This window comes from Trachinotus anak, unplaced genomic scaffold (assembly GCF_046630095.1).
Source record: "Trachinotus anak isolate AG129_WGS33_773 ecotype Australia unplaced genomic scaffold, CSIRO_AGI_Tana_v1 ptg000003l, whole genome shotgun sequence".
NCBI lineage: Eukaryota > Metazoa > Chordata > Actinopteri > Carangiformes > Carangidae > Trachinotus > Trachinotus anak.
In genome coordinates, this window is record NW_027273854.1 from 13,393,324 (window position 1) to 13,412,005 (window position 18,682).

An 18,682-nucleotide genomic window follows, 5' to 3' on the forward strand; every position below is an offset into this window, starting at 1 on the left:
CATAACACTGTTAAGTTGCAAAAAAGATTCTGTATCTCTTTAACAATAAAATAATACAATGACCAATGACTTACCCCTAACAAATGGGCAGTTATCATTTATGACTCATTGGAATTTGTGGGTGGGGGGTGGGGGAAGGGAAAGAGTAAGAAGAAGTTGAGAGAGAGAGAGAAAGAGAGTGAGAGTGAGTGTTCAGGAAGTTGGTTGCAAACGCAGTCTTCTTTCGACATTAGAATACAGGTAAGTACAATAAATTCTCTAAGCAATGACATCTTGAAAAAAAATCTTGAAATTTTTAAAATAAAGACAGCTTTCGTGGATTTGTTATCATTTATAGATAACCTAAAATAACCCTTTGAAAAATAGCAAAGTGTAATAATGAGTTACTGTAGATGTAGAAACTAAACCAAGTTGTTGACCCTGCAGAGACTTATCTAGATAAAACATCAAATATATAAAAGCCTTGAACCAGACCAGTTTCAGTAATAAAGTAAAGTAAATGAAGTAACAAACCACAGAAAAATAGAACTACAACAAGATAACTGATTCTCATTTGGTGAGGTTCATTCCAAGAGTCTGAATTTTATTATTTATTTGTTGGTAACAGCTGGAAAGCTGTCTTAACCTGTAGTTTAAATGCAGTATTACAGTATGTAACCTCTGTCACACTGGGGTTATTCAATGTGACACCAAATAAACTCCACTCAGGAAGTGACACGCAAGTGCTAAGTGAAAGGTAAGATTTATAAAATAAGTTTTCAAAGAGGGTCATTTTAATGCTTTGTGTGTCAAGTTTTTATTTTGGCTGCAAATATTCATCAAGAATTCAATAATTTGCAAATGAGTCCAGAAGAACTGATGATTCAGGAAGAGACACACCCAGGTTCAGCGAAAAGATTGAAAGCTACAGTGTAGGGCGTAGTTTTAGTGACTGAATAACACATTACCAAGAATGGTGTTCAGGCTCTGGCTAGTCTAACATTAACATATTAAAACATATGTTAATGTTAGACTAGACCTATCTTTCCAACTATAAGCCTTGTACAAATCAAGCAAATAAAAAATTACACTTTTTTTTTTTTCCAGCATGAAGTGATATGAGTTACTTCCTGATACATAGACACTAGTTCAGTCTATTCATCCTGTTGATGAAACTTGAATTGTCAAAAACCTGCTAAAGATGTTGCACTCTGTGGTTCAAGCTTTTTTCAGAGTGATGTCTGAGTTAATATTTTTGTTTACTGGACCACTTGGTTTGTGGTCGTTTCTATCTGATTAGCTACTGGCTTGCAGAAAACAGCTCTAAGGTTTTGGTATTACCTACATATATTCAGTCAGAATCTCTGAACTATTCTTTTAAGAGAGAGGTAAGACGTGCTCAGTCAGTGTAAATTAGGCAGATTTTATGGAATTTTTTGCTGATATTAAAGGTTGAGCAAGTGTTGTATTGTTATTACCAATAATACCGTCACCTACCTCCACTGTCCAAAGAACAAAATCCAGTCTTCCTACAGCCCTAGATTTCTCATGTTTGATTTATGATATTTTCTCTTTGCATTTTTGGTGAAGATTGACTTAAGTTGGTTTTAAATAGTGATGAGTAAAAACCAACATGTCTGTGAGGGCAGGAGGTATACTGTCTCATGTATGCATACAGTATACGATTGTTTCAAATTGTACTGTCATTCTTACAACCTCATCAGTGATGCCTATAACTTTATTTTTGAGTGATGTGTGCTGTTAGTTTAACTCTCTGTTTTTATATTTTATAGTTGGTACAAAAATTCATTAGTATGTTTGTAGAGAAAAGTTGGAGGAGATAAGTGACTAATCTAATTTTTTCTTACTTGGCTTTAATGACTTAATTTTCCTCATTTTTTTCAGGAAAACAATTTTCATTCTAATACCATTTCCAAAACTACATCAACACTTGCAGTAAACAGAAGAATTTTATTAGACCGAAGCATTTCAGCTTGTGGCCTTATTACTCCCCCAAGTGTTCCAGGGGAGTGGGGAGTAAGTAACCTTACTTTGATCCTTATCTGTGTTTCATCTCAGTTAAAAAAAACCCATCAAACAACATTGCTTGTATAATGAAACTGAGCCTTACAATAAACCTACATTGGTAAAAGTAAAAATCCAAAGGATATGAGTTTTTAAACATACTTAAAATTCTTTCAAGTTTGTGAATGTCCATGCTTGATAAGTTATTCTGCTGGGGTCCAGGGCCTCAGAAATATTTGTGTGTGTCTGTGCAAACAGTGCTGTAAGATATTTTCCTGGTTATGCACAAATGGATATGCACCAGTGTTAGTATACAGCAGTATGTAGTTGGTATACACTGGTTTCAGTGTGTTTTCTTAAGCTGCAGTGCATTAAGGCCAGGTACCCTCATTATGCATGGGAGTGCATTCACACTTTTTGAAATGCTCAAGTTCGACCCCATCACTTTTTATGAACATAATTTGAAATGTTAAATTAAAAAAGCACCCCAAATGGATGGACAAACACGCAACAACACATGAATTTGGAAAAAAGCTGACGAGTATGCACATGTGGCAGGATCAGAAGAAACCTTGGTGAAGATGTGGGTATCAACCTTGCTAATGAGAGGTTTGGTACAGAGGAGAAGGGTGGTACCAAAAGCCAGTACATCATGATGGCACCCCTTAGTCACCATTCCAGTATCCCTCTATGTTCATGGAGACTTTATTTGATGCAATCAAATCAAAAATAAAGCAGTAACATCACACAGATGGTCACAATGACTAACAGTCAACAGCCTGTGACATAAGAGCCTCAGACTTTGAACAGCAGCCCACATGTTCCTTCACGTCAAAGTCTCCTTCTTGTCTAACTTATAAAGATGAATAAACATCTTGTCCTGCTTCATTGCTTGTGAAGGAGTGACCAAACAAGCCATATGGGGCCTAGATTTAAAATTAGCTGCTCACCTGCAGCACATTAAACGGCATATAAACTTTCCTGCAAATGTCACGTAGGTAAATGTAGGTGCTGGTGTGGTCCTCAATTTTTTTCAAAGCTATTCTGTGTTTACTTTGTCTCTTTTTCCCTGGGGTTTAACACTGGTAATGTTTCTCTGTTGATTTGTTTCCCCTTACTTACATCCAAACCTTATCCCTAAACCTAACCAGCTGTCATGAGGTTTCTAACCTTGCCCACACCTTACCCTTACTCCAACCAGTTATATTTGCTAGGCCTAACTATAACCTAACCTATAAGTCCTAACCAGCCTGCCAGCTGCTGTCAATCAAACACAGATGTTGACACACCCAAAGAAATTACCTTTTATCTTCCTTTTAATAATATAAAACTATTGACAATAAATGCAGTCAGTTATTTCTGGTTTAAACACCTAAATCTAAATGACCTACCAAAATGAACACTGTCTTTCTAAGTAAGGCTCAGAGACAGATGCAAAGTGCTCTGTTCTTGGTACAGCTCCAGAGAGAAGCATGATTCTTGTCAAACACAAAAACGTTAAGAAGTGAAGGTGTGCTAACACTCCTTTGTCACCAACAGAGACATGCCAAGACTGATACACAATCAACAATGATAGAAGTGCTATAGTCTCGTGCTGCACATGGTAAGTGTGATTTGTATAGTATGTATATGCATGTTAATGATTCACAAAACAGTATAATAAACATTAAAGCCCAGTCTTTAACTGTCCTTAGGAATATCCATAAAAATGGAAAGCAGATCCTCAGAGATGGGTGAGTATGAAATGTTGCACTACATCACTGCAGTGTAGTAGAAGTAAGGGAATGGTATAAGTTCCAATTATAGTAAATAAAATCCTTCTTCCAGCTGTCTAATAATGTTGATTTAACAAATTTACCACTGCTAAATGCAGTGTTTTGTGTGTCCATATAAATCTACTCTTTTCATAATGATGTTACTTTGTATCATACTGTAAGAGTATTTCATTATTAACTATGATAACAAAATATTATAAAAGACGAGGATGTAATGGGATTAATTGTCTTGGACTGCACTTGCAGGTTGACTGATATCTGCAACTCAGTACTGTTCCTTCACACTTTCTGAACCCAGATGGTCCAGTTGCAGCACATGTAGTTAAAATATGGACTACACTGAGGTGTAAATTGTGCTGAACACCTGTGTTAGAAGGGGTGTTTAAAGAGTAACTACACCCAAACCCAGATTTCTACATGCACTGCTGTATAGCCTTTATTATGCTGTCCCTTGTACAACATAGTCATAAGTGCAACATACTTGAAAATTTTAACCCATAGTGGTCAGTGCAGCAGCTGCACAAAGGGAATAATTGACAGTACCAAACAAACGCACACAAATCTCAGAGGCAGCTATCCATGCATTGCCAGATACCACTATGCATAAGTGTGAAAATGCATCTTTTATACCTTTTTAAACAGTAATTTGAGTGAACTGACCTTTCAACACAGGCAACCACTGCAATACAAAACTATTTATCTCAGTATTAAATTTGTCTACATTTAAATTTCCAGAGAAGAACATAATGAAAATTGCATCACTGAATATGTGATACAACAATTTGCCTTATTATGACAATGCACATGATCACATAGCTACTCAAAGACACAGAACTACACAGTGCGTGGTGTTACACTGAAAATGTGTTATGATAAATAGGTCTGTTTAGTCTTTAATGGTATCATACCAGCAGTCTACCATTGTGTGCTGCAACATTATAACATCTTAGACACTGCATATACTGTATAATTACAGGCTCTGTCACAGTAAAACTAAAAAGATATATTTACATACTATTTCATGCCAGATAATTTTATCATTTTGTTCCACAGAATGGGATCAGCTGTCCTATGACAGGTGGACAGAATCTCATGTGGGTTCCTGGTTGAGATGGATTGGAATAAAAGAAATTTACATAAAAAAACTAGAGGAGGAGGAGGTGACAGGACCAGTACTCACAACTCTACAGAGGGAATTCCTCAGCAATACTATTGGAATGAAAGGTGGCCAAATTCAGCATCTGCTGAAGAAAAGAGATGAGCTTCTAAAGTCGGAAGAGCACAAAATAAAAAATAAACGTGATTTTTGTGGTAAAGGCAGAGATGACAAAAAAGAAAATGCGTTAGTTTTAGGACAAGAATCCAGACTTTGTTCACAAGAAGTTTGTGACAGAGATGAGATGGAAAATATTCCTATAAGATGCAGTGAAAACTCAACCTCTACAGAGGTGGAATTGTCCTTGTGTGACTTTAGGAAATTTGATCAGCATGAAAAGCACTGCAGGTATGTAAAGCACAATGTGCTTCCCCCAGAAACAGGAATTGAGAACATGATTGTGCCATGTCACGAATATAAATCACTGGAGACTGCACACAAACTAGACTCAACAAGGCTACAAACAAAAGTAGCATGTGAGGTGTTACGATTTGCATGTGCATGCATGAATATGAGAGCCAATGGGACAATCCATTTTGGCATTATGGATAAAGTCAGAGGCACTCACAAACACGGGGAAATCATAGGGATACCGCTCAAAAATCAGGAAGATTTTGTGGATGCATTAGACTACATTGAAAGATGTTTCAAAGATTCAAATGAACAATGTGACGCCAGGAGTTGCATACGAAACCCTCGATTCATTGAGGTGCTGGACAAGGAAACTACTGAGAAAACATGGGTCATTGAATATGATGTTGTCCCAAAAGCAAGCATTGTAAAAGATAAGCTGTTCTCTGTTGGTGTTCCAAAATTCTCTGAGAAGGACAAAAAAGTCAAATGTGAAGAGAAAGTTCCCTATTACAGAGTAGGCGCTAACACACAACGCTTACCAGTTGACGACCTTGTTCGTTTCATTCAAGGACTGAGAGAGAAAGACCAACAGAGGGAGGAGGCAGAATCTTCAAGCAATCAAACAACTCTGGACTCAAGAGAGGATCAAAAGAGGAAGCTCTCCATCCTCCTAACATGTGGAAAAACACACATGGACAACTCTCTGTTTTACATCGTTGTGACAAACAAATTTCAGTCAGAGCATCTTGACAGTATAAGCTTCTTGATTAACATGAAGCTATTCTGTGTGTTTGATTTTGACCCTGATTCAAAGACATCTGGTTTTTGTGGTAAATATAAGCAACAGAAGGCTGTGAACCTTCATTTTCTTGATGACTTTGCAAATGACACAAAAACTTTGCAGCTTTTTGAGAAAACAAGCTGGATTTTCTGCAATGGAAGAAATGACTTCCCTGGTGGGGAACAACCCTGTGAAGAAAAACCCTGGATTAGAACAAGAAAAAAGAAACTGAAAATGGTAGTGTCCCTCATCTGCAATGGTATTCTTCCCAGGAGATCATTTGTAGTCCTCTTCCTGCTCATGTCTGATGTTGAGCAGCCACTTGTTGAGACTTTCCATGAATTCTATGCAGAGATGAATGGGCACGACTTTTTGGCAGTAATATCAGAGTCAAGGGAAAACTACAAAAAGTGGTCAAGTCTTGCTCAGGTGTCTTGTGACATGTCTACACTCAAAGAAATCAGCATTGTTGAAATGCCACTGAGTCATGTGGACGCTACAGTTCAAAGCATTCAGCTCTCAAGGAATAAACCCACAAGGTCATTACCAGTCTCAAACGGAGGACTGTGCTTTTTAAAGTCAGTTGAAGAGGCTATGCTAGATTCTTTAGAAATCGTCAGTGTTGACCAGTGTGATGACACAAAACTGGAAAACATGAGTGAGGATGAAATCAAAGAAACTGACACCTACTTCTATCGAGGTGGAAAGTTAGACTGGAAAAACCTGTGGCTTGCTGACAAACACAAGTGTGAGTTTATCATAAAGAGGGATGCCTACGAAGAAGCAAGCACAATCCTGGACAAGATAGTGCATCATAGCAATGCCAAACGTTCCATTGAGAGTGTGAACATCTACCATCATCCTGGCAGTGGTGGAAGTACAGTGGCACGACAGATCCTCTGGAGTTGGAGGAAAAAAGTACGATGTGCAGTTGTTAAACAGAATAAGGAAATCAAATCTGTGTGTGAGCATGCAGTGAAGCTGAGGGAACATGATGAGAGAGACAAAAACAACTGTCTGCCAGTGCTCTTGCTCCTGGAGGACCAAAATGCAGATTATATTGATGATCTCAGACGGGAGCTTGGAAATGTCATGGCAATCAAAAAAATAAGTCCCTCTATGTTGTGCTTTATCCTGCTCATCTGCAACAGGTCAAATGATCCAGAGAAAATGTGCAGAGCTTCGCCATCTCAAACAGTAGCAGTCACACATAAACTGTCACATTCAGAGAAGCCTTTGTTCTCAAAAAAGCTTGAGCAATTTAAAGAGCAGTATGAAGGAGACTTAGACTTCATCTTGACATTTGTTCTGATGACTGAAGGGTTCCAGAAAAGTTACATTGAGGACTTTGTGAAAAATCTTTTAGATAAAATTGATCACTCATCACTCATCACTCGCCTCATCAGATTTGTGGCTCTCTTGAATTGCTATGTTGAAGACTCATACATGTCTGTGTCACACTGTGAAGCATCTCTTGGTATAACTCCCAGTAGGCAACACCAAACTCATGACATAGAAAATAAAGCTCAGTACCATGCATTTGTGGATCATCTCAGTGAGGAAGCAAGGGTTATTTTCATCCACCTTAAAGACAATTCAACACACATCTCATCAATACGGATTATTCATCCACTGGTGGCAGAGGAAGTTCTGAGTCAGCTGTCAGCAAATTTGCCTCAGAGTGATATTGCAATGGATCTCATCAATGACAAGGTGCTTATCAATCATAGGTTTGACAGGGATGACTTCCTGAAGTTCATCAGAGCTCTTTTCATCAGACGTCATAAAAAGAGCAGAGGACATCCAAAAGACACAGCCTTCTCCCCACTTGTTGAGCATGTCAGCACCAAAGGAGGTGGTGTTCCAAAAGCTGTCGACCTCATGAAAGCTGCTTACCTAGCTTTGGGAAAAGATGCATATGTGGCACAACAGCTTGCCCGGCTGCTTTACACAAATTTGAGATTCAAGGAGGCCCTAGAATGGGCAGAGGAAGCAAAATCTCTTCTTCCACATGATACATTTGTCCTTGACACACTGGGGCAAGTTTACAAGAGATGGTTTTACCACTTGTATGACACCTGTGAAGAAAAAGAACCATCTCCTGAAAGAGGAATTGAAATCATAAGCACTGCACTCAAAGGAATTTCTGCCTTCAGAGCCTCTGAAAAAACACCAAAGAAAGAGACTGTCAGTCTTAACAGCTCATACTTTGGGGAAGTAGATGTTGGCTGTAGGCTGCTAAGATTCCTCTCAGAAGTAGATGTTTTTTCAAATGATACTGGAAAATCAGAGTTGATACAGTACTTGTTAACAGACTACATACCAGCAGAGGTCAAAACACCCTGGCAGAGGTTCCATGAGCAGTTGAAAGGGTTACAAAAGAGCCTGTTCCACACACTTGACAGCATTTCTGAAGACCTCAGCTACTTTCAAACTGACATTAGTGAAGAGGACAAAGAACTTGATGCAAGAGATCCAGAGCAAGTACACAAGCCTAGAGAATGGCTGACAAGGAAGAGTGCTGTATATGCTGGGTTTTTTTGTGGAATACCTGATGAAAGTGACCAAGCAGCTGAAAACAGTGCTGACATGGCCGGTCCAGCTGAAAAGCTTTCTCCATTCCAACGACAGATGAGGACATACAAACTTGGTGGAGGCAATCTTACAACCATCCTCTCATTACTTTATGACAGTAACCCAGAGAGAGCAGGAAAAAAACTTGAGTCAATAATTGGCATGTATCCAGAAAACCTGAAGTGGAATGACCTTGACCAGACAGAACTTGCAAACTTCATCTTTTGTCAAATCGCCCTTAACTGTATTCTACCTGGATCCTCAAAGCTCATGACCCTTCAACAGCTTCAAGATCTCAGCAAAAGATTTATTACAAAAGGGAAAAACATGTCATCAGCAAGTGCTCTCTTCCTTCTCTCCCTTCTGTTTTGGCCTGAGACAAGCGATGAGCTTAGTTCTGCTAGTAGTCAGATCCTTTTATCCGCCATTGATGCACTTCACAGGCTCTATGAGCAAAAAAGTCAACATGTGTCTCCAAGAAAAAGCAGAATTGTGACCCACTTCTTTCTAGGAAAGGCAAAGTGTCTTAACAAGATTGTCCATAGAAGTGCTATTGAAAAGCAGGTTAAAGGCACTCTGAGTGAAAAAAAACTGAAATGGCTTGGAGGGGAAGTATGGAAAACAAGGGAAGCTGTGCAGTTACTGAAACGTGTCAAAGGATGGACAGAAAATGGAAACTTGTTTGTCAAAGGTAGAACAAGAGACAGCAAAATTAGGCTCTTTCCTCGATATTCTGCCTCCCTGCCAAATGGAAATGAAAATGTCACCTTCTACTTGGGATTTTCTTTTGATGGAGTGGTTGCCTTTGACATCCAAATAATGGAGTAATTTCCAATGCTCACATGAACCTCTCACAAATATCAGTATTAAGTTACAATAGCCATAACATGATGAGACTGTGAGCCACAAAGACTTTAGTAGAACTTTTCGTGTTCCTCCTAGACATTTTTTTGCATGGACAACTTGGGGATAAAGAGATATAAAAATTATGGTGAATGTAAGGCATGTCCTTTTATTATGAAATCACTAGATTAAAAGTTGTTTTTGGGGTGTGTGTGTGTGTGTGTGGGGGCGGGGGGGCTGGCTTACAAAGTATTTAAATTTTGAACAATTTTGAACATTACTATGTTTTCAGTCTATTACTTGTATTTTTTAATGATCTGAGAGGTGTAAATGTAATGTAACAGTAAGCAGACAGCCTGCCTGCCTGTATAATAAAAAGCAGACAAAGCTGTGGTAAAAATTCTAATAAGATTATAAGATATGGGTCATTTGAGGCAATACATGTCACATTTATCTTAATGTAAGAAATATTTTTTACTCTGAATCTCAGGCATTTTGTTTTTATTATTAATAAATATGTGACCATAACAGTTTGCTTCAATTTATTTCGTTTCTATTCATTTCATAATTACATCTAGAAGATAATAAAGCAACAGTGTGGTAATGACTGAGGACAGACTATGAGAAATGAAATAGGCGTCCACTGAGGCAGGGCCTTAGCAGCACTTTGGTGTTAAGAAATATTTATTTGCACTAACATTTTATTTATTCATTTATTTATTTGCATTGAACATTAGACAGCTAAAATATCCACTTTCGTATGTGTGATGTTACACATGAAAGAATACATCCAGTGACATGGTCAGGGTCTGATTGTCAAAATTAAGACTTATGAATCTTGATTTTTTTTTTTTTAATATTTAAAAATATTTTTAGTGGGGGGAATTGTTCCAATGCAAAAAGTGAGATAACAGATATGTACCAGATTTCTCTCTCAAGGAGAGTTTAAGATACTGCAGTTTCACTTTGCCTTGCTAGCATACTACTAATATGGTCACTGGACCATATTCAGTAACATTATATTAATATTTCTAAATTCCATATTCTGTTTGACATTATAAGACTTCTTTGTTTTCAGATACATAAAACAATAACAATGTGGAGGGGAATCATCACAAAGACACATTGGCATTTAGGACGTGGTTTATTCAAAGAATGAGAGTAAACATACAGTAATCACAAAAAAAACTGTGCAGAGCACTTCATGGGACAGATCCAAAAACAAATACTAATTAATAAATTTCAGTTTTTTGCTTATCTCTTGCAGAGCTTCCAGCCAGTTCAGTATCATTATATTTACAGACATTAAATGGGCCATCTTTTTGATAAATCTGTATTCTTCTTCAGCAGGTAAAAGCTTATTGGAGTTTTTTCTGTGTGATATACAAGAAACCTTGAGTCCATACTTACCAATGACGACTCTGCCTGTGTATGACTCATGTAAAATATTAAAATTAATGATTTTAATATTATCTGCACCAGAAATTATATTGAGATGCTGATCACATTTGGTAGAAGCAGAAACATGTGTTGCACACTCAAGTATTAACTATAATTTATCTTATAATTCCTCAAGATCATAATGAATGATTGGCTTAGTGTGAAGTGCTTACAAATGATTGAGGGCTTATTCTGTGTTTTTCAAGTGAAAGTTAAGATTTCATTATGTGTGCATGGAAAACACAGGTCGGCAGACATTAAAAGTTCACCAGTGGTACTTACAGCTTTAACTAACCTGTTACTGCCAGAGATTCTCCTTCATGTAAGTAGTTAAATTCAAATGATCAAGTGAGGAAAGCTGATGAAACAAATGGGATTAAGTGGTAAAGCCATTTTACAAGCATATGAAAAGTAATTTGTTCATCACAAATCTCCCAACACGCAATTGATGTACATATGGCTGCAGGTGACAGACTGCTAATGTATGTGGCGATCTAACAATTAATTTGTGCAGAGTAAACTGCAGTGGACAGTAGGACTAGTTAATACCAAAAGCTTCTAAAGGAATTGAGTTTCATTCAAAAACTCTATACTCTCAGTGAAGAGCCTATAAATGAAAACAGCTTCCTGATGCCCTCAGCAGTAAATAATGGAAGATACAGGTTCAATGGTACATAACAGCTTAACAAGAACATAATCCACATGAGCTAACATGCCTGACGGAAATGTTACCTAAACGCAAGAACACAAACAAGGGCCTTCACCAAACTTGCTGCAAGTTTGGGGACATAAAGATCCAACAGCCTGTAAGCTGTGAGGGCCCCTGGTAATGAATGAGAAGACAGAAAATGGTGAGACTTGCCTCAGGCTGAAACAGGGCTACACTGAGACAGGGCCTCAGCCAGTCCCCCATGGCATTGCTACAGGGAGAAGAGAAATCTGGGTTTTAGCACTGCAGCCACTAGCAACCCGGAAGTTATGCAGTTGTACAGTGCACTCAGTGTGTCAAACGCCAGTCTGCAAGTGCCATGTACAGAGCATCAATGAAAGAAATTCAATATATTGCATATAGTCACAAGAAAACATTAAACAACATTTTTAATTTCAACTCAATAAAGCATGTCTGTTATTGGTTTTCATTGTTCATCTTCAAGACAACAAAAACACAGTCAAAGTGTAGTTCCAGTGTAATTACTGGAGTACAAACCTGCTGTGACGTCTCTTTTCCCACTAATGTCCCGCAAAGAAGAGTCTTAAATTTTTGCCACATTTTATTACAGTACAGTTTTACAACAACACATATACCATTTCATCTATTTACGGTTAAAGGGGTACTTCCTCATTTAATTTTTAACACAAAACAGAATGAATGCATAACAGTTACTTGAAGCCCTCACCAAACAAAGTTGGGGACGCAAAGTCCAACAGCACTATGTGCTGTGAAGGCCTCACTGTTTAGCTTAGAACAGAAATGTATTTACATAACTTGCCTTGATAAAGGGTGGGTACTGCCCATGTAACTCCAGCGCCTTCACAACACTACGAACCATATCTATTACACTTCTATACACCTAAATGAAACATGAGAAGGAAAAAAAAGCCACAGGACAGAGACGGTTTCAAACAACAGTTGATAGTCGTGGTTAGGTACAGTGTAAATATTTCCCATGCGTTCTGTGATGCTTTTATAGCTCTTTTGTTTACTGTTTATTCAGTGTCTCTTCCTCATAGCTCAGTAGAAGAATAAACAGTGCATCGTGGTACTATAATACCAATACTGGTTTGTCTACTAGCAGCTGAGGACATTAGAAAAGGGTTGAGTGTCCAAACCTATAGAAGAGAGGAAGGCAGGCTTCAGTAGCGGCCTCCAGGAGACATAACAGGGGGTCTCATACCCAGCCGTGGAGGGGCTCCCTGGTACGCTGGGGGAACCACGTGAGGGGCCTGTCCATATGGAGGCATCCCTCCTGGTATGTAGCCTGGCATCCCCTGTGGTGGACTACCATACTGGCCTGCAAGAACATAGGTTTGTTGAATTTTTAAATCAAAATTTAGTAACAATACATACAGGTACATGGCTTTTGCTATATAACAAGGCTAAGAGCCTTCAGCCAAACTAGGGGCTCTATGAGGCTGTAGTGGTGCAGAGTAGTGCAAACAATGCTTCAGAGAGATTCTTATCCTATAGCAGAATTTTATACCCAAAAACAGGAAAGAATAAACAGTTGTGTTCTTAATAAACCAACTAAATGTCTGAAATGTAAAGTTTTTTTTCCGAACTACCTGGTATGGGATGCCTCATGCCAGGCTGAGGAGCCATCATACCACCTACAGGACCCACTGATGGGGCAGCAGTGGTGGCCTGGCCTTGGCGGGGAATACTGTGCTGGTACCTGGGCAACTGAGCCCGCAACTCTTCCTAAAGGACACAGAAAGCAGAAAGAAGGAGGGATAATTTGACACTGAAGTTCTGTACCTCAATCTGGAGTAATAAATAAATAAAGTAAAATCAATTGATCATTTTTATTTCAGAAAATGTTATTTTTGACATGGTGATATTGACTTTTGCTATGATTAACAGGCTCTGAAGCTGTGTAACTACTTACTGTAAAAAGTATAAAGAGAGACAGTTCCAGCTAGGCTACTTACCAGTGAGATATCCTCATCAGGGTGGATCAACTTACTGGTTGCACTGGAGGTGGTGAGGGTGGCAGGCTTACTGGTCACAGTAGAGGGAGGTCTGGAGACAGTACTGCTGCCACCATTGGGGCTGGCTACAGCTGCAGTGGCCTGAGTGTAGGCCGGGAATGTGGGCTTTGAGAGGTCAGAGGAGGTAGAAGGGGGAGGGTGGGGGGACCCTGACACTGTCTGCTGACTCTGAGGGTGGAGAAAGGAAAACACATCACTCTCTGCTGAAAGGAATTTAAATTCCACATGGGGATCACTTTCAGTCATACTTTGAGGTTACTCCCATGATTGAAGTTCCTTATTTTGTTCCTTTTAGTCTTGGCATTAACATTATTGTTTGCTCACAGGATTAGGATGGGTGTGCCTGGGCCGTCTCTGGATTCCTCTTCCCCTTGATTCTTGCATCTCCTCTGTCACTTTCTTTACAGGATCAGTTCATCCAAATCAGAAACCTTTACCCTTAGTGATGGACAAGCAGTAGTTTTGCTTTTATGTGCTGAGAGTTTACAATATTATGCAGTAAATCTCTTCATTTGTGGGACTCAAAGAACTTAAAAATGCACATTTTAACTTTTTACTTAATGGATACATTGGAGTGATTTGGGTTATTTAACCTGCACCTACATCATTTTCAGATGGCACAGGATTGCAGGCTTTAATCGTCCCATGCTCTGACAATTTGTATTTCCACTGCACACTCACAGTTTTTGTGGGTCAATCAGCTTTCATTATTTCAGGAGAGGAACTTAACATTCACATCTCACACATTTGTTTCTTTACTGGACTGTGATCATTTAATCTCTGAACATGTTACTGCCAAGTCTATAAAAGGGGACCTTAGTTATCTCTATAACATGTTAACGCCACTGTTGTTGCATATATAGCAGAGTAACCCTGTAATGTATGACCAAAGTAAAACCTATTTCTTTAAGCCTGCAAGAAAACAAAACCAAGAGCATGCTGTGCTATATTGCCCTATAGCAGTTCAGAAACAAGATGCCCATCTTACAAATCTGCATAACTGCATAAGTTTTTGATTTTGTGTGCAAATTTTTAAATAGTATTTTATAAATGCAGATTTGTAGCAAAAGAAAATGCAAATAAAAGCGTGTTGCTAGAATTACAAAACATTTTATGAGTATTTTCTACCCGCAAAACATAACAACCTTTATCATCTCTTGCTAAAACAACTTTGGCAAATAAAACAGAATTAATCTGCCCAAGTGCACCACAGGCAAATTATACACAACTGTGTGCATGCCAATTGTAAAGCTGCAGGGTGTAGAGCAGGCAGACAGCTGCATACTTGTGATGTGATAGGAAACAGAGCTTTAGGGGAGGCGGACTCTGAGTCTGCACTTGACGACCCTGCACTTGTACTGGCAACCCGACTGCCCATCTGTAGCACAGGAAAAAAGTAAAGAATAGGAAATGAAAATAAAAAAAAAAAAAAAAAAAATCCTTCAGTTAAATGAATTTCTGGGTAAAGTCTCCTTTACATCAACCTGTGTGACAGAGAGCTACTCAAACATCTCACATTCAACAGGAGAAGATAATGTTCAGCACCACCAAAGTGCTGAGGGAGATGGAAATTGTGCAGGGATAAATGGTGTCATAAAGACTGTACCTGGCCAGCACTGGGGAACAGAGGTTTGGTGACATCAGGCTGTGCTGAGGGGGCAGTGGCAGCAGAAACGGCAGGTCTGGTCAGCATGTTTGCAGCAGGGGGGACCTGAGCCATGTGTGTGATGCCTGGGCGGTGGCCCACTGGAGGAGGCATGCCTGACAACAGTGGAACAAATTCATTATACAACATGAAACATCAAGTCAAATATATACAACTTACTTACAAACTCTAATTAAAAACAGTGACAATCACTGACATGGAGGAAATAACATGGACTGGTAAGTGCCCTCTAAAGAGGCATAATGACAGGGCATTAGTTACCTGGTGGCAAGCCTGGCATCATCGGCGGCATCCCTGGACCTGGAGGCATCATCCCACCCATTGGTATCATCCTAAATATGTGAGGACAAGTAACTGTGGATTAAGTGGAAATGGGATTGATTTAAAAGAAAAATGACAGTCTGGATTAATAATGACAGTTACCCTGGAGGCATTCCCGGCATGACAGGAGGCATTCCTGGCATTAGTGGTGGCACACCTGGCATCATCGGGGGAATTCCTAAAACAAGGAGATTGATTTTTACAAACTCAAGTGTGTTACCACATAACAAAATACACTCGCTGACCACTTTATTATGTACATCTATACTGTCTAATGCAACACACTGCAACAGCTCTGCCACATATTTTACCTTTACAAAACTTTACAAAATCCAACGGTTAGAGGTACCATTATACTGGACAGTGATTTACTGAAATGTATTTCTTCATGTTTCCCTCATTTTTAGAACAATAGAATCAGTATAATGAAGTCCAGTACAACATCACTTTACACTACAAACTGAATAATATACAAATAGTAAAATGAATACTTCTCTGACAATGTAAATTAAAACTGAACATTATTATCTTTGTAAAAGTTGAATTTATGACAGAACTGTGGTACTGCATTTTACATTTGTATCTAATAATATAGTCTTCTTTATGTAGTTTATATTATGCATTTTCCATAGACATTAGTATTCCTATTTTAACATGACACAAACAAAACCTTAAGGACAGTATAAACCGGTGGTTTAAATAACTTATCCTTATTTAAAGGATAAGTTTAAATGGTTTTTCAGGCAAAAAACAATATGCAAGCCCAGTTATGTATATTATAAAAGTGAGTGTTCCAAATTTAAATGCAGTATTAAAAGGCATTTAAACTTGTTTACATCAAATCAATTAATCAAACTATTAGTATCCGAGCCTTTTACACATACTTCGATACATACTTCAATCAATATGCTTGACAATATCTGGTGTCAGAATCTAGTCTCATGTATAGCTGTAAAAAACACAGTATTTAGGGCAGCAGTTGAGTAACCATGGGTAAAACCATATCAGCAACATAAAGATTTTGTTTTAGATTACATACTGTACAAATCTCTGAATGAAAAAGTATGAATGGAATAGCTGTATAACCACCCCTGGTAAACAGCATGACGCCGGTGCAACGCAATGTAAGATTAGCTCAATAGCTGGCTTTTTGTAGTTCAAGATGCATCACTGTTTTGCACCTGAGTAGCTGCCTGGTGGTATCCCTGGAGCACCAGAACCAGGAGGCATGCCAGGCTGTGTGATGGGGGGGATGTAGCCTGCCTGGGGCTGGCCTGCAGCAGGCTGCTGGAAGGAAGGTCCAGGCTCATCATCCTCATCATATTCATCAGAGTCATCCTGGTTCTGCTTTTTCTTCTGAGTCTCTGAAAACAGGGAGTAGCACAATCAGACTCTAGAACAGACCAAATCAAGACAGTAAATTAAGGTACTTTGGTGCTAATACCTTGGTTCTTTTGTTCTAGCACTCTTCTTCTCTCTTCCATGTCCTTCTCTGGAATACCCTCCATGCCATATATCTCCAGTTCTATATCTGTCCTTCCAGGTATTGCATTAGGAACTCCATCGATCGTCTCTTTATGCACCTATAATAGACGTGACACTGTGAGGTACTTTTAGTTTATAAAGAAATAATTTCGTTTGATTTTATCAATTTTTGTTTCCTCACCTGCATGCAGTGGATTGCGAGCCCAGGGCCAGTGTAAAGCTTTTTATGACAGATGTGACACTTGAAATGTTTGGCCTTCTGATGCTGAATGAGAATCTTTTCATCATCAAAATCTCTGTTACAGTACCTGAAATTATGGTTTAGGAAACTGTTTTTGTCCCTGATTAACCTGAGCATTATTTATTTCCTTTAAGGAAAAAAAAAGAAAAAAATACCATTGAAATAAAAAGAGAGAGACTTGGCCAAGATAACAGCCATAAAAACTCACAACATATTACATTAAAGCATAAAACATACCACATTTACAACATGACGGTAATTGTATATTAGCATTGTAATGTTATCTTAAGCCTAACGCGTCGTGCACTTGTTTACTCAAAAACACCTTGCTCATAACCACCACCTCTCAAGATTTCCAGGGCTGCCGTCGCCTGCTTTTTAGTATCTTGTTACTGTCAAGTTATTTTTTCGGTGCTGGTTAATTCGACTAAATTATTATTAATATTATTAGAGGCTCTGATTAGCTTACAGTCAGCGTTAGTAAACACACAATAACGCTGTCAAACGCATAAACAGGTCTTAATAAGAACAAGATAACGTTATAACACGAAATGTATCTCGGGTAAAAGGATACCAGCACCAAGGTTTCATTTGCTTTTTCTTCTTTCTTCCCATGGTTTCTGTTGTATCAGCTCAACGCCTGCTAATCCCGTTAGACAACTGTTTACGCCAGCTAAGGTAAAAGCCAGGACTGACGGGAATAAAGATGGCGTCTATCCGCGGTCTCCAACCATGGATGAAGGTTCCCACCCGGTAACGTTCCCCCGGAAACGTTCAGCGAAGGTTCCCCCGGGAACGTTTCGACCCCAGTACGTCCCCCAGTGGACCAAAATACTTACTACTTTTATCGAGAAAAAATAAATAATAATAATAATAATAATAATAAAGTAAATATTCAGAGGAAACCCATCGTTCATATTTGAATTTAAATTTTATTATTTTTATTATTTTACTATCTAAAATCCTTTATAATCATGATGAAAACTGTGATAGCCAAATAATACAATATACTGTATAGATGTTGTGAAATAAACGCGTTGATATCAGCCCAAAGCTTCTGTGTGTGCTCATCACAGAAAGAATAGGCCTACTGATGTCTCTTTTAAGTGTCTGGTGGAGGCGGTTTGATGCTGGATAGAATTTGTGGTACAACTTGAAAGAAAGTCCGCTCACCTCATTTCTTAATAAATATTTAAGAGGTGAACTCCACAAAATTAATGCTATTCCTTGTAGACATCCATCCATCCGTCCATTGGGACATTGCACATGGTTTAGCTACAGTGTCTTTCTGATACAAAGCTCTTATTTTTCTGTTGGTTTTGTTTTTTGTAAT

General features: G+C 38.6%; 2 protein-coding genes across 8 annotated transcripts; one reads left to right on the top strand and one right to left on the bottom strand.

The window, feature by feature from the left end:
- The first annotated feature begins 166 nt into the window (after nucleotides 1–166).
- On the top strand, nucleotides 167–10,015 carry LOC139618173 (sterile alpha motif domain-containing protein 9-like). Of its 2 annotated transcripts, none has more exons than XM_071473869.1 (5): nucleotides 167–240; nucleotides 1,885–2,016; nucleotides 3,544–3,607; nucleotides 3,682–3,737; nucleotides 4,833–10,015. In XM_071473869.1, the coding sequence occupies exons 4-5, from the start codon at nucleotides 3,713–3,715 to the stop codon at nucleotides 9,470–9,472; spliced, it is 4,665 nt and encodes a 1,554-aa protein (XP_071329970.1). In that variant the 5' UTR covers nucleotides 167–240; nucleotides 1,885–2,016; nucleotides 3,544–3,607; nucleotides 3,682–3,712; the 3' UTR covers nucleotides 9,473–10,015. The 2 variants fall into 2 exon arrangements, with proteins under 2 accessions (XP_071329970.1, XP_071329969.1); XM_071473868.1 differs by having other exon boundaries at nucleotides 168–240; nucleotides 3,699–3,737.
- A 597-nt stretch (nucleotides 10,016–10,612) lies between these two features.
- LOC139618166 (BUB3-interacting and GLEBS motif-containing protein ZNF207-like) lies at nucleotides 10,613–18,102 on the bottom strand. 6 transcript variants are annotated; one of them, XR_011689695.1, is made up of 13 exons: nucleotides 17,924–18,095; nucleotides 17,290–17,416; nucleotides 17,068–17,206; nucleotides 16,805–16,987; nucleotides 15,726–15,801; nucleotides 15,564–15,634; nucleotides 15,243–15,397; nucleotides 14,922–15,014; nucleotides 13,577–13,804; nucleotides 13,211–13,346; nucleotides 12,758–12,939; nucleotides 12,418–12,498; nucleotides 10,613–11,847 (listed from the first exon to the last, which is right to left on the bottom strand). XR_011689695.1 is itself a non-coding variant. In XM_071473853.1 (12 exons), the coding sequence occupies exons 1-11, from the start codon at nucleotides 17,962–17,964 to the stop codon at nucleotides 12,782–12,784; spliced, it is 1,407 nt and encodes a 468-aa protein (XP_071329954.1). In that variant the 5' UTR covers nucleotides 17,965–18,095; the 3' UTR covers nucleotides 12,186–12,498; nucleotides 12,758–12,781. The 6 variants fall into 6 exon arrangements, 3 of the variants coding, with proteins under 3 accessions (XP_071329954.1, XP_071329953.1, XP_071329955.1); XR_011689694.1 differs by having other exon boundaries at nucleotides 10,613–11,285; nucleotides 11,790–11,847; nucleotides 12,418–12,939; XR_011689693.1 differs by having other exon boundaries at nucleotides 12,418–12,939.
- Between the last annotated feature and the right edge of the window lie 580 nt (nucleotides 18,103–18,682).